A 16,207-nucleotide genomic window follows, 5' to 3' on the forward strand; every position below is an offset into this window, starting at 1 on the left:
TGTAGTTGACCTTGAAATATTACATGGACACTTTAATTATTAAAAATTGAAATGTCCCAGGTGCTCGGTTACATCAACCCACCTATTGAACTAGACGTTAAGTGTTTATATTGGTTAAACTGTAGCTGAAATGCATGTTGATGATGTGGCTGGCGTAGAATTGAGGCGTAACCACTGCCCATAGACTGTTGTTGGGGTAGGAGAGTCTGAGCACATTGTGTTGCAGTGCATGCTGGGGACTGTAGTGCAGCATATTGTGAAACAGGCTAATATTAATAGAAAACGAAAACCCTTTTACGGGCCGGATAGGATTGTGTGGTGGGCTTGATCTGGCCCATGGGCCTTATGTTTGACACGTGAGGTCTATATAGAAGATGAAGCTGATGAATAGACAGTGAGGTACTACATGTATTGGCCAAGAAAAATGATGAAAGTGTGTGTTCGTGGAGAGAGCAGTACATTTAGTTTTGAAACGAGAGTTGTCTACCTGTGCGCAAGCGTCAGTGGAAAAGTCACTCACACACACCATGCAGTCTTGGCTCATCACACCAGCGCTGACTCACAGCATCCAGCCGTCGCTCCGTTACCATAACATCACACCTCTCCTGCTGATGCTCCACGGCTTCCTGTGATGTTTTTGTCTGGAAGCCATTCTGTCTTTCTTTCTCTCTTTCTCTCTCTCTCTCTCTATCTCACTGCCTCTCATCTCAAGACTCTGCCCCCTATGGTTACCAAAACAAATATTGTGTATTGAAAGCAACTTCATCTCTCTAGTGGAATGCAGGGCTCGGTGTTTCGCGGTTCGAGGCGCTGTGCCTGTGTGTTTGTGGGAAAAGAAGCAGGAGTCATGCCTCCAGAGAGTGATTCTCTCACAGCATGGCCTGGTCCCAGTCTGATTTCACACGTTACTGCGGGTCATTACACTCTCTGTCTGGGGAGGACGAGTGCGAATAACAGGACCAACACAATGTTTCCTTGGCAGTACGAACGCACCCACGGCTACAGTTACCGCTGCACCTTGTCTTGTCTAATTAATCCCTAATTGCACATTTGTTTCTGTAACAAGTGTTACTGTACATTAGTCCTTTAAAACCCCACACCGATTACATCCTGAGGCATATTATTCTCTAATTACATCATAGAAGTGTGTAGAAGAAGTCTGGACCTGCTGATGGGACCTGGCCATTTAAAGGGTTAATCCATAATGCCTTTACTTACACAGCTTGTTCAGACATCAGTGTGTCTGTTTGAACACTGTTTAATACAGGTGAGAGGAAATCAGCAAATCACTGCTGTGTCAGCCACTGGTAATGGTGACAACCAATTCTAGTTGATTTGAGGCACAGCTGGAAGCATCATAATAGCAAACAATGATTGTACTATACTTAGCTTAACTTAATGACTCTTCACTCACAGAAACATGTATAACCAACAGAATTATGTGTAGAATCAAGCAAATATGTTTAGTCCAGCTGATATGTTTCTCTGAGAGTGAATATATGAGTACTAATAATATATCGCTGTTGTTGGAGGAAAACCTCATAGCTCCATTTTTTGGAGATTTTCAGTTTTTGACATCATTTGATAATACTCATGGTCCTATACATTGTGCGTAAATTTCATGATGAATGGACCCAAAGAAACAACCCAGAATGACTTGGAAAAATGTCTGGTTCCATTGACTTACATTAAAAGTAAAGTAAGTTTTTTTCTTCTGCTGTGAAGTTCTTGTTTTGGAGATACACGGTTTTCTTCTGACAACAGCGATATGTAACACAGTATTATAATGGATATTATAATGAGCACTCATTTTGATTGTGTAACAAAAACCATGAAACTAGAACCTTTGATTCTGGACCAATGACCAGTGGAAAGAAGCACAATTCTAGTTTTCTGCTGCCAAAGGTAGATTTGATACTTTGTAAAGTGGAAAAACACTTTTTTTTTCTTTGATGCATAAACATTTTACACAATAACGGTTATTTTACATTCACATTAATATTTAAGCACGCTAGCTGACTGAAGCCGGCCAACGTGGTGAAACTTCCAGCTAATTGCAAGTTGCATAAACAAATTCACTTATTCTACTACTTAGTAAGATTGGTAGCCATTTTAGTATACAGTAAGGAGCTATTATTGTTGTTGGGCTACACATTTGATTTACATTTTACATACATATAATGATTTTATTGAACTTCTTTTTGTACTTGTGTGCAGCAAATGACACACATAATGAAAATGTAAATGTAAAATAGTAATTTTTCATTAAATTCATAAATCAGTATGAATGTCTCTAAATCACTTAAAACACTGTACTTGAATGTTGAAGACTAGACGTTTAGACTCTGGACTTGCAGCAGACTGTATCTGCTTGTTTCAATGAACTATGAGGATGAATAGAAAAAGACAGTATGCTTTCAGTATCATTGAATGTAACTGTGACTTCAAAGGGTTGATGTAGATTTCCTTGCCTGAAAAGAGTCGTTACCTTTAGTCAAATGAAGATAAATAATGAAGTGATATAATACAGAAAGAAATGTACATAATCATTCATTAATTGGTAAGAGCTACCAGGCAGGAAGTGGAAAAAAGTAATAAGTAAGAAATTATATTGAAAATAAGTTGAGAGAGTGTGACCTACGACAGAAAACTGTTTTATTAAATAAACTCATTAAATGCTGGTTGATAGTGGTCACTAAAGGTCCTGCATCAAAATTCCGCCACTTTACTGCTGCTTTTAGGCTACAGGAAGCAAACTGTGTTGAAGGTGTTGTTTTAATCAGGCCCACAGAAATGTGGGAATTAAATGGAAAGTACACAAGGAAAACCCAAGGCGAGGTGAATATTATTTATGTATGTAACACCAAGGTTTTAAAGTGCTTCAGAGTAGAATACTAATATGAAATGCAAGGACAATGAACACAGATGAAAACACTGTTTTAACAAAGAGTGGTTTGTCCATCTGAATTTACATGACCAAATCATAAGGCAAATTATTCAGTAATTGCATGAAATAAATATACATTTTTATTCTATTTATTTATTTATTTATTTATTTATTTTGTTACCGCTCCCCTCAAATGAACAGAAATTGTGTTTTACAAGCATACACACACTGATATATTCTTACAATTCACTGCTGAAAGCCAAAAATCTTACACGCTTTGTATTATTTTATAAAAATATTTTTTTACAAAGTAAAATAGTACAAAATGGGTCGACTTTCAATAGACACAAAACTTGTGAGTTCCGATTCTTCAATTATAAGGATTTGAAATTACATTGCCCATCTTTTTTAACTGGAAAAAAGACAGTTACAGCTCTCATATGACACCCACCTTTTTGAATGAAGTTTATGAAATATGAAAGTTATGAGGAATATAACCAAGTGCGTTTTGGAACCACCGGTGGTCTAAAGAAAAACAAGCACAAATTTAAAAATGGCCAACACGCTAGATATGTTCACAACTAATGAAGGAAGAATCAATTAAAATTTACATTAAGAGTTTAATAAGTGTCTTCCTCATGTGAAGCCTAATACCTGGTAAGCAGTAGTAGCCAGTGAAGAAAAGCAAAAACTAAGCCATTGTGTAATATATCTTTAGTCCTAAGTAGAGAGAAAAGCTGGTGAATTTTGGACTAAGTGATCCATAGCTTCTTGACTAATACAAGTAAAAAAGGTATCACGAACAACTTAAATCCAGCTCAAATACAGCTCAAGCACTGTATTTAAAGTACATCTCAAAGGCACCTCAAACACAGCTTGAAAACAAATCAAATACAACCTGAGCACAACCGAAATACAATTCAAGGATTCAAAATGCAACTGAAAGACATCTTAAATGCAGCTTAGATACAGGCACAATACAACTCAAATACAGTTCAGATACCGCTCACACAATTCAAACACAACTCAATTTAAATACGACTCAAATACAGTTCAGATACCGCTCACATAATTCAAACACAACTCAATTTAAATACAACTCAAATACAGTTCAGATACCGCTCACATAATTCAAACACAACTCAATTTAAATACAACTCATATATGGCTGAAATGCAATGCACTCTCAAATATAACCCCAAAACTAAAATATAACACAGATACTATTTAAATGGATCTCAAATACAGACCAAATGCTGAATCTCAAATACATCTTCAATACAGCTTAAACTCTACATTCAATCTCTACAAAAAGAGGACTTAGATTTAACCCTGACAATACAAAATGTAAAATGCACTGCATATCTTACTATGTATTTTCCTAATTACAATGAATTTACATACCAAAATGTCTGTGAACTGCTCATATGCAGTTTAATCCCAACTCAAATGCAACACTGAGTAGTGAAGTAGCGGGTCTTTGTGTGTTTGTGATCTTTTTTAAATAACGGTACGATGTTTTATGGTTGCCTGCTGGGTGTGTGTGTGTGTGTGTGTGTGTGTGTGTGTGTGTGTGTGTGTGTGTGTGTGTGTGTGCGCATACAGCTCAAGCTCTGTGTCCAGTCTGATATTCATTACACACTGCAACTGCTGTGCCCGGGTGCAGGCCTGTCAGCCATGACGGCTCATTAAAGCAAAGAGAGGCGAAGGTGCAAACCGATGAGACTAGAGCGTGGACCTACAAATCAGAGCAGTACTGCTCTCTCCGTTCATCTGCTCCCTCTCTGTCCACCCATATGTCCATCTATCAGTCCCTCCTCCACTCTGTTATTCTGCCTGTCCATACCTGAACATGTGCTCTCAATGCTGCTTGTCTTTTCTGCCAGTCAGCTCTATCTCCTGAGCTGTTTGTCTTCCCCTTTGCTTTGAGTTCCTTAAAGATCAACCCTTTACAGCTCAAATACAATCAACTCACAAACGCATTGTTTAATTTGCTACTCTTCATTAATAAAGCGATGTAGGGCGCCGAGCTACGTTTTTGAGTATGATAAGCATTTCCATAGTGGTTGCGTTCTAAATGGGTGCCCATATCTCAGAGCATCCAGCAATTAAAGCAGCATGGTGCTTCTTTTACAGTGTGATAGGAAACACAGTAGCTCTCAGAAAGCTCCAATTCCACATGCTGATCCGTTTCACAGTCACCACTGTGGGCATGCACACTCACCAACCACTCATTTTTTTCAGTTCCACTATGTAGAAGTGGAGCTGTGCTACCATATTTTCTACTGTTTTTTTTTTTTCCCTAAGTGAGCTTTTACATCAGCGCATCACTAAGTGCTTAATATTGATTTGATTAATCAGTGCAGCAATAAACTGTAACAGATGTGTGATTTAGATTCCTATTTATGTATTTTCTTGTTCAAAAAGACAGTTTGTGACCCAAACTGAATAAACATCTCAGAGTTCTTGGAGATGTTAGGTCACATTCAGTATTCAGAAATGGTATTATTAATTGAAAAAAGTAGATGAAACGGGAAAAAAGCCAAAATGCCTCAGGCACTTTTTCGGCCTTAACAAAATAAGGTTCTTAAAAATGTCATTGTTTATTTCTGTTGTGTAGTTGAACTATATTTTCTGAGTTTAAACCAATATAGTTGGTCAGAAAAGATGAGCCAAGTTTTTTTTGTTTTTTTTTTTAAAATACTGCAAATCAAACCAGTGCAAACAGATCCATGTAAACTGTTGCCGTAATGTTTATGAACAGGCTGAATACTCAGTTTTTACAGAATATTTATGATTCTATTGATGATTCTGGATCATGATGATGGTTATTCGATTGATATGTTGAACAAATCAATCATGTTGTTGCACATTACTACTTACTAACGACACTAGAGGTGGGAGGCAGCAAAAGTGCTAGAATGAGTTATTGATTAGTGCTGATCGTTTGTAAAGATTAGTGTTTGAACAATGCGCTTGCATTGCATTCATTCTCAACGATGCTCACTGGCTTTTTGCATTGCAGTATCAATGTCACAATGCAAGCTACAGATCTAGTACTGGCGGGTTCAAGTCTGCATTTCTGAATTTCTTTTTTGTTATGTTTATGGTTAAAACACGATATGAAATGATCATTTTTTTCTTCTTTTTATTAATTGAAAAGAATAATAACTTGCCTTTGCTGTTCACCGTCAATTAAGCTAAGTACATTAAGCAAGGTAATGCGTAAAATGATAAGAACGATGCCGGACCGTGGACATTCATATGTGCTCTACCATTCTATCCATCCGTCTGACCATCTGTCTGTCCATCTATCTGCTCTGTTATTCTCTCTGTCCATATCTGAACATGAGCTCTCTCCACTGCTTGTCTTTTCTGTCCATCATTCTTTTCTTCTATGTTCTTCTGCTCAAGCTGTGCTTTTTATTCACCCTGTGCTGTAAGTTTTATGTTTTACTCCACATCTGAGATCTGTGTGTGTGTTGCAGTGTTTTGATCTGGATAAGTTTGAAGCCATCTCCAGTGAGTCGTTGCTGGTGCAGCGCGCTATGAAGCTCCTGGACGAAGAGAGGTTTTGGGTCGGGGTGGTCTTCACTGACCTCGACTCCCCCTCGCTGGTCAGATACAAGCTCCGCATGGACATTGAGGACACAGAGAGGACAGATAAGATCAAAGACAGGTGCAGTACTGTTCAAAACTTTAGAATCGCCCCTGCTGTCATTGTGCCATAAACTTGTTGAAGAGTTTAGAATCAGATTTCAGAAGTTTGGAATATAAGTTCAGAAGTTTAGAATCACTGTTCATCATTCTTAAAAGTAAAGTTTCCACAAAAGGCGATTTAACAGCCTTTCCTAAAGGACCATATATGAATTTAGGAACGTGAAGAAGCTTTTAAAGGCTAAAATAACATTCTCATAATGTAAAGGTTCTTAATTTAAGGGTTCTTCATGTAGCCATTATATTACATGTGTGTTTTTCATTCTTTGATAAGATTATTTACGCGCATGTTTATTTAAAGTTCTTTAGTGAGATTTCTTTTTATGGCAAATCAACAACTTTTTTTTAAGAGTGAAAGATTTAAATCACAATTGAAAAGTTTAGAATCACTGTTCATAAGTTTAGATTCACAACTCTTATACAAAGCTGAGAATATTTTAAATGTGTCAACCATTTTAACAACTAAATACAGATGAACTGTATGAATGAGTTTTTAGTGTATTTTTTTCTATTGAAATATGGTGAACAGGTATTGAATTTGTGATGCAGGTTGATTTACTGCAAACTTGTTTAGTACTTTTAACCTCCTTATTAGCTCTGAAGTTGCTTTAATGCTACCTAGTACTGATAGAACTGAAATGTTGTTACACACTGAGATGTGAATTTACATGATTACTTCATATGCCATGCACTTATTTGCGATTATGTACTTTTACAGGTCATAATGAATTAAGTGTAATGCAGAGTGAACAAACCATTTAGATGTGTAGAATTTGAGCTGGAATAAAGAAAGAACATGACCTTAATAAAGCTGCATTTCTTCTAAATAAATGGCGCTGCAGTGAGAAAATGTATCTAAATGTAACCTTCAGATAGCATTTAGAATTAAAATAAATTTTTAAGAGTAAAAATCTAGACCTTTCATACCATATCAAACAATGTTTTTGTTTAACAGTGGTTGTTTGCCTTTGAAAAAAACAGTAACGCTGTGCCATTTGGTATCGATGCAAAATCTCTTATAATCACTGTTGAAAACAGTGTCATAACATCATATTTGATGGAATATGAGTGTTAAACGGGATATTGATGCAGTCCATTGATCTGCAAAGACAGCAATCATTTCAAAATCATGTTTGATGGTATCTCATGGCGCCTTAGCGGTGTTTCGATTGGCTGTTTCATTTCATTTCAAACTTCTTTCACAAAGTTGAGACGCTTGCAACTGTGTGGTTTTCACAGTTTCAGGTAAGTTGCAGGATGCTTTACATTATACATCTCAAATGCAATGTAGTTTCATGTAGGTTTCAAGCAACCTTGCTTGCAGTTTTCACTGTAAAGGCAGCCTTAGTTTGCTCACGTTTACAGGCTGTCTTGCTGGTTTCTTTCAGGTCCTGGAGACCAAGTGCTCGTGATAACCCCTATAATGACCTGCGCTATGTGAGAGGGGGGTTTGTGTACCTGCAGGATATGCTGGACCGTGGCATCATACGCACACAAACCGGTGTCCAGCAAACGCTGGGAGTCTACACACAGCAAATGCCCTATCCATGCTATGTAGATGACGCGTGAGTACACAGAGCTGTGGGGTGTTGGAGTGCGCACTTAGTGTGTGGATGTCTTGGTGGATGGGTGTGGGTGGGTGTTTGACTTATTATCTCAATAAAATCCATTCTGTTCAGGCATTTAAAGACTAAAGAGACAAATTTCCCACTGGACATCCCCTCTCTCTGTAATTCTGTTGTCCATCACAGTCCCAAGACAGTGCCGTTACTGTGCACTACAGCCTTATACAAATGTCAGTAGTTTATATTAAAGTTTAATGCTAAATGCATTTGATGGTGAAATGTTTGGAGTGCGGACAAACAACACTCTTAGTAAACAGTGCAGCGGCACATTGCAGCAAAGCTCAATAATCCTGCTTCATCTCAGCTCATTGTGCTTTCTGATACACGACTAAGGCAAATGCCACACTAATTCATGCTCTGAATGCTATTTACACCTGAAAAGAAACAAAGATCCATTGTCTGTCGTTGATTTTTTTCCCCTCATATCTGCAGTAGTTTATCCATCTGGTTGTCTTGGAGACAGAGGCGGCATTATTAAGACGTATTAGTACAAGATCACATTGCATCTGGCACCGGCGATAATGCGTTTATTGATTATGCTGTAACACGCCGGGGCTCGGCATCATGTTTTATAGATCTCACACAATGCCTCTTTTGCCCTGGTCTTGATTTCTAGGCATCGGTATGTTCCATGCACAGTGCCCTGCTAAAATGGAGGTGGCCCTTTGCAAAGAAATAAAGAGTCCATATCATGGAAAACCACATTTTTGTGGCTCTTCTGGAATGAATGTTTGATGTAAAATTTTTACCAAACAGACAAATTTGCATGGATAGTTTTTATGATGTCGCAAAAACCAATGCATTTACTGTTACCCATTCAGCCCAAAGCAGAGTTATTATTGAGTTCAGGTGTTTGAGCAACACCCCTTCCTAACAATGAGTATGAAATCAAGCACACAGCCATGTAGTCTCTGTAGACAAACACCGGCAGTAGAATGGGTTGTACAGAAGAGGTCAGTGACCTTAAACTTAGCACTGTCATAGGATACCACCTTTGTCATGAAACCTCTGCCCTGCTGCCCTGTCCCAGTCAACTATAAGTGATGATAATGTGAAATGAACATGTCTAGGAGCAACCACAGCTCAGCCACAAAGCGGCTCTGCCAAAGCATATGACACGGCGTGTAATCCTAGTCCTGGAGATCTATCACCCTGAAGAATTCAGATCCAACACACGAGGCTGTAGCTCTTAGCCACTCCTGTAGGCCTTCATTCACTGGATTAAGTGTGTTAGTTTAGGGATGGAGATTCTGCAGGGTAGTCGATCTCCAGGACTTGGATTGGGTGCCCCCAGTGTAGTGTGTAAAAAACGGGTGTTAATCTCTGCAAATTTCCAAACTGCCTCTGGAAGCAATATCTGATGGACAAATGGGAGTTTGGCAGATGCCAGATAAATGCTACTTAACTGAAATGCGTAGTCATTTCAGGAACTGACGTCAGGAGTTTCATGAAATGGGTTTCCATGGTCGAGCGACTGCACACAAGCCTTAGAACATTAAATGCAGAAATTTTATAACCAAACATTGGCTGCAGTGGTGTATAGCATGCTATTTTCTAGAGTAAAGAATTATGCTTCACTGTTTGGCAGTCTGATGGATGACTATGAGTTTGTTTGAGGCCAGGATAATGCTACACACTGGAATGCATAGTGCCAACTGTAAAGTTTGGTGGAGGAGGGATAATGGGCCAGAGCAGTTTTTGAGCTTGGCCCCTCAGTTCCTGGGAAGAGTAATGTTGTAGAGTAGAAGATGTTTTAGCTGCAAAATGGGGACCAACACCATATGGTCTTGGAATGGGACGTCCAACAAGCTCATAAATGTGTGATGGTCAGGTACCCACATACTTGGCCATATAGTTAGTTAATGATTAATATCAGTAAAGGCACGGTAACCATAACAGCTTGTTTTAGAAAGTGTGGAAATGGTAAAATTAAATTCAATCTGTTATTGGTAGCCACACTAACACAAACATCATAAACCTCAGGTAAAAAAAAAAAAATCAAGAACTGTATGGCATATGGGCCCTTTAACGTCAGCCATTTTCTTGTGCTGAATCAAGTAACAGTGACAAGGTAGGCTCCAGTGCTCTGAATCAGGCCCCCTTCAATTATGCATGTTGCGCGCAAGCAAATGGATTTGCGCCGCTCTATTCCGCAGTGAAATTGTACTGAATCCAAATTAATCGAGACTAATTTGCCCCATATCTCATTTCTGGTGGTCTCAGCTACAGCTGTCATGAGCCTCTCAGTGATATTTGAGAACAAAGCTGGCTCAGACTGAACAGGATGAAGTAGAATCTGATTGGTCTCGGCCCACTCATTAGGCAGAAACAGTTTCATTTACTCTCATATGTTTGTAACCAATATCCTGACTTTTTTGGATGACTGAGACATTTGTCTGGCGCAATTCTGTACCCAGCCAACAAGTTCTTAAGCTTGAGAATTTTGCTAGAAGACATCCAATCAGTCACTCTTTGTGATTTAGACCAAAACAGAAGTGAGATTCCACCGTGCAAGTTCTTGTTGCTAGCTAGCAACGAGCATAGGATGCTTAGCAACTAACCACTTGACAACAGTGCTGGGTTTTGCTAGGTTCAATGAAAAGCATTGCTCTCTCAAGGTGACTCATCTCTGATGATTTTTAGCTACCTAGGGCATTTGCTGTGTTATTATACACCAGAAGTATGGACTCGAGTCATACAAGACTTTTGACTCTTTGAAATCCGGAAAGACTTGGTACTCGGCTTTAACTTTGAAGCTGAACTTGGCTTTTTATTCAACAGCTTCATACTGGTGGTTGTCGTTCTGTCTTAAATGGTGCAGCAGTTACTTTCCAGCGCCTCGGGCGTCAGAATGACAAAACTAAAATAAAAAGCTGACTGAGAAAAGTGAACTTGAGCTTCGCACATTTGCTCTTGACTTGAGTGTGACGACTCTTGCAGCTTTGTTACTTGCAATTTAGTGACTTGTTCCCACCTCTGTTATACACCTAGCCAAGATGGGTAAAATAATTATTAAAAAAATAAGATAAAACAAAAAGACGAAACTTTACAGTCAATTGTGTGAAGTAAAGATCGATGCTGTTGTTTTGAGCCAAATTTTTTATTATGCAGGGAGATTCAGAAAGAGGCCCCTAATATAATGTAATACTCTCGTTAGGGTGAAGCAATCTGAATTAAACAATGTGCAATGTTCGACCAAGCCTGGAAATGTGTCTGGCAGAAATCGCATGTTATGCAATCGATTATCCATACGACAAGGTATGTAGCATATTTTTTGGGTTTCGATTGCTTCATCCAAATAGGAGCCGCAACAGAATATTTGGGGCCTTTTTCGAGTGAACCTCCCTGTATTTTTAACGTTTTAATTATGTTTTCAAAATCTGCAGTAGCCATTATCATTGCTGCAAGCTGAACAGCTTCACTCATCAACTGTTGGCTGCTTTGGAGGTGTTGCTAAAACACAAGCAGTATTAGCAGCAAAATGTTCAACCTTAAAAAGAATGTCATTTTATATTATCTCACATTTTGCACACAAGTTTTTTCTAACCATTATATCTCCTGCTCGTTTGAGTATTGAATCACAGCGTGTAGCTTGGCTATAGCTTGGCAGATACACCAATCTAACACAACCTTAACCAAAACAAGTGAGCTAGATGTCCAACCACACATTACTTGCAATTTAGAGTGGATTTTGCCAGCTAGCAACAAGCATAGGATGTTTTGAGACTAGCAACTTAACAACAGCACTAATTGTGTGTTCAGTCGCCTGGAAAGTTCAGGCTTGAAAAGCCCTTGATTGGCTTTTGTTCAGATTTCTGATCATCAGGCAGAAAGCTTGATTTGCTCTCCCAGTGAACAACATAGATTTTCTACCTGATTTGCTTACTAAGCCAATAACTTCTTATCCAAGAGAAAGGAACTAGACCTCAAACTGATCATTATTTATTATTTAGACCAAAACAGAAGTGAAATAGCCGTCTAGCAGTTTGTTTTTGATGTCAGGTAGCAACAGGCATATGATGCTTAGCAACTAGCCACTTAACACAAGGCTCATTTGCTCACCTGCAGTTAGTTTGAAAAGGCCTTGAACAGCACCTGCTCGGTTTATGCTAGGTGTGTGCTATCAGTTTAATACATGATAGTGCTCCTCCATACTCACCAAACATTTACTTTTACTCTGTTTAAGCCTTTGTTTGCTGATTTTTAACATTTTGTGAATTTAAAAACAATCTTTTGGCTTGTTTTCTGTTCTTCTGTCCAAAGAGATTTAGATTTCTGACCATGTTTGTGATGCTGGATCTATTTTTATAGGCCACCACCGCTTATAGCTCTTCAGAGGCAGCTTTGCCATTCACAAGCCGTTTACCAGGGTGAAGGTTTTGTTTGAGATTTCTTATGCAAGAACATTCTGTGTAGTTTGGCTTCTATTGAAGTAGTTCTTATTGTAGTGCAGCACCTGTCCCATGATGATTACTCTCAAACTGGAACATTTAGACCGCAGTGTTAAACGATCTCGTTCAGACATCAGTCAAGTCTACTCAGACAGGGTGGGTTCAACTGGAGTTGATTTAACATGGGTAATTTTACCATTTATGCATTGCTTCATGAGGAAAAACCACCCTAATCATACACAATGACTGTAAGTGGAGTTTAAAGCAAACATTCAGAGCCGATCCGTACACTTCCTCACCCATTCCAACCACCGAGAATTTATTTAAAAACTTGTAGGACTACATAATTGTTTGTTAATTACTGGTATTGCAGTGTTGCTATACTGATATGGCAGAATGGCAATGTGCACTTGTGCCCTCTAAATAATCACTTAATGTTCTACTGTGAGTGTTGTGAGCAGTCACGACTGTTCTTTGGGTATATACGTGATCGCAAGAAAAAACATTTTGGTCAAAAGTACTGTGGGTAAACCATTAACCTGTAAACAGCATGGTTCTTTTGGGATGGACCAGTTAAGGCCTTAAGCCCCATTCACATTCACAACAGCATTTTCAGTCCCTGAAATCCACAATGGAGATTTTTTTTTCCATTTGAAAAATGCAGCTTTTTAAAAGCTCTATCATGAGGTTAAGTGGCACATGCCAGTTGTTTCTTAAGTGCGCAGAGGTCTGACTGAAATACAGCTGATGACTGGGTTTCTCTGGGCTTTTGTTTGCTTATAATTGACTTAGTTTTATAATTTAGTTAGTTTATAATTTATTTAATTACCTTGATGATCATAAGACAAAGATAAAAAAACCCAAGCTATAAATAGGTGAAAAGCTGGCTTTCAGTGGCCATGGCAACATGAACAGCCCTACATGGTAAGCAGTAGACGTTCTTTCGCCTATTATTTGTATTTAACCTTTTATTTTCTTGCTGAAAATAGGCTTTGATTGTGTGTGGAGTATTATGGCCTGCAAGCAAAAGCCTACAGTGCTTGTAACTTTGTCATTACTTAGAAAATCTAGGCAGTGAACACTGTGTTTGTGCATTACGCTCACAATGTTTTTCCTGATGCATATAATGTAAAAATGAAGATATTGTTGCCCTCTACTGGACTGGCATGTGAACATTTTTCAGTCTTGCATTCTCGTGTGAATGAAAAGACATTGTGAAAAGACTGAGAAAGTATACAGGCTAACAATTTAGTGTAACACGATGGTTTGCTCATATTTGCGAGCAAACTAGTTCAGGAAAGTGAATATGTTCAAATATATAAATGCTAACATGTTGGTATTTTGGCCACTGAAGAGAAAGTACCTTGTGTAGAAGACAGCAAGTCTGCATTTAACGTGAGATTTGTTAGCTCTGTTAGGTCATTAGCTCATCTGAAGAGGCAGCCTCTGTTACTAATCCAACACAAAAAAGTCACTCGTCTGTTCCGGAATAATACTGAATGTTTTTTTTGTGTGCTGTCATTTAAAAAACCAGAAGCCTGTAGACCTACATTAATTCCACCAAAGTGTTTTTTTTTTCATTTTCCGAGTATATATACATGAATTCTTACAGATACTCGAATATCAAAGTGCGCATCCCTACTATAAATAGAATTGTCTTTAAATACTTGCTGATGAATTTTTTATGTAGTTACACCGTAATCGCAATATAAAGTTGTGTCCGTATCGAGCAGCTCTACTCAAATATCACTGTATCCGCCGCTGGCTCTTCCGACAGCCACTGTCAGCATTACTCAGCTGCTTGTGCTGAATAATCTCAGCTGTTTCGTGCCATTTGAGTTATTTCAGAGCAGCAGCTCCCCAGAGGGAGGGAGGGAGGGAGGGAGGGGGGAAGACGGGAGGGTGAGAGACAGAGAGAGAGAGAGAGAAATGGTGAGAAAAAGCGAGGGATGGATAGAGAGATAATGAAGAACAAATCTCTGCCTTCTCGCTGTGTTCTCTTGGCCTTCTTCATTTACTGGATACACCAAAACAACAGTCATCTTGATCCTCTGTGTGAGAGAGAGAGAGAGAGAGAGAGAGATCAAGGGAGATGAATAGGGGGCATAAAACCCAACAATCCTCCTGCTCCCTCAGCCATTTTCTCCCCACATCCCGGCGGACGCAGCCGGACCGGCATCAATTATTAACGCTCCAAAACAACCCCTCCATTCATAAATTATACACAAAGGAGAGAGAGAGAGAGAGAGAGAGAGAGAGATGGAGCGAGAGAAGTCAGAGAGAGTAAGAAAAGATGGATAGAGAAGAACTGTAGAGAGAAGGAAGACAGAGAGAGAAGAGGAGAAAGAGAGAGAAAATATGGATAGAGAGAGAGAGAGGAACAATAAAGAGAAAGAAGCTGGAGAGGGAAAGAGAAAAAAGGGGTGGAGAGAAACATAAAAGAGGGAAGAAGAGAGAAGAAAAAGGTGAAGGAGGAGAGAGAGGCACAGATGGAGAGAAAAAGAGAAAAGAGTAGAGAGAGAAAAAGGGACAGAGACAGAAAGGTGGAGGAGGAGGAGGGAGAAGCGTAGATGGAGAGAGAGAGAGAGAGAGAGAGAGAGAGAGAGAGATGGGGTCGAGAGAGGCAGAAAATGTATTACAGAGAGAAATGAGGGATATCGAGATGGAAAGTGAGAAGAGTAGAAAGCAAGAGAGGAGAAGGATGAGAAAGAAGAACAGTGTGGAGAGAGATAATAACAAGGGGGGGGAGAGAGATGAGGAAGAGTGGCGGAGGAGAGAGAAGCACGGATGGAGAAAAAGAGAGAAGAAGCATAGAGAGAGAGAGGGGTGGAGGAGGAGGGCAAAGCGTAGATGGAGAGAGAGAGAGATTTTGATATTAAATCCCTTTATTAAAGCATTATTAATTAAGAGATTTTACATTTAAAGCTCTGAGCAATCCACAAAACATCCACCTCCTGCCCTTCAGACATCAAACTGAAGGAGTTCCTCACTGCTAACTTTGCTTGTCCCACGAAGAAATTAGCCAAAGGACATTTGGAGCGCTGACCTTTAGAGTATTTACAGCCAAAATAAACATAAGCCAGGTGAACAGAAACCCCAGTCGTCTCAGTGCTCTGTCCAGGAGCTCTAAAAGTGGGCCCAGCCTTTGACAGACAGAACAACTGGGTTCAATTTTGACGCAAAACCATTCGTAGGTACAGCACGGTGGAGGATGCCCCACTGGAGGTCTTCTGAACGTTTTGACAAGGGACTTGTGTGCAGGAGCCTCCATGAAGACCGTAGACCCTCAGGGACAGAAAGATGGGATCTCCGTTTGAAGTCACATCTCTCCTTCAGCTCATGGAAATGCATGATTTACAACAGCTCTGGAACAATGCCTCTACCAGCTGTTGAACGAGGCAACTTCTGTAACCTGTTCATGGAGAGAAGTTGCCCCTCACTTACCCTGAGGGGCTGACAAATAACTCTGGAAAGGGCACTTCAGTCAATCCACCAGTTGTGCTAAACAACTGTCAAAATAGAAAGGGGTTAGAAAATAAAGGCTCATCACTTTAAATAACCCCTGTGCATTGGAAACAGAACCATGA

The 16,207-nt window shown here is 39.3% G+C and overlaps 1 protein-coding gene across 1 annotated transcript in view; it reads left to right on the forward strand.

Moving 5' to 3' along the window:
* Nucleotides 1-16,207, forward strand: part of LOC108427427 (phospholipid-transporting ATPase ABCA1) — a 246,921-nt gene that overhangs the window by 87,448 nt on the left and 143,266 nt on the right. The window contains exons 13-14 of the mRNA XM_037532939.1: nt 6,376-6,566; nt 7,993-8,169. Of these exons, the coding sequence (XP_037388836.1) occupies nt 6,376-6,566; nt 7,993-8,169 (368 nt within the window). The remainder of the gene's footprint in view (nt 1-6,375; nt 6,567-7,992; nt 8,170-16,207) is intronic.

This window comes from Pygocentrus nattereri, chromosome 22, assembly GCF_015220715.1.
Source record: "Pygocentrus nattereri isolate fPygNat1 chromosome 22, fPygNat1.pri, whole genome shotgun sequence".
Lineage (NCBI taxonomy): Eukaryota > Metazoa > Chordata > Actinopteri > Characiformes > Serrasalmidae > Pygocentrus > Pygocentrus nattereri.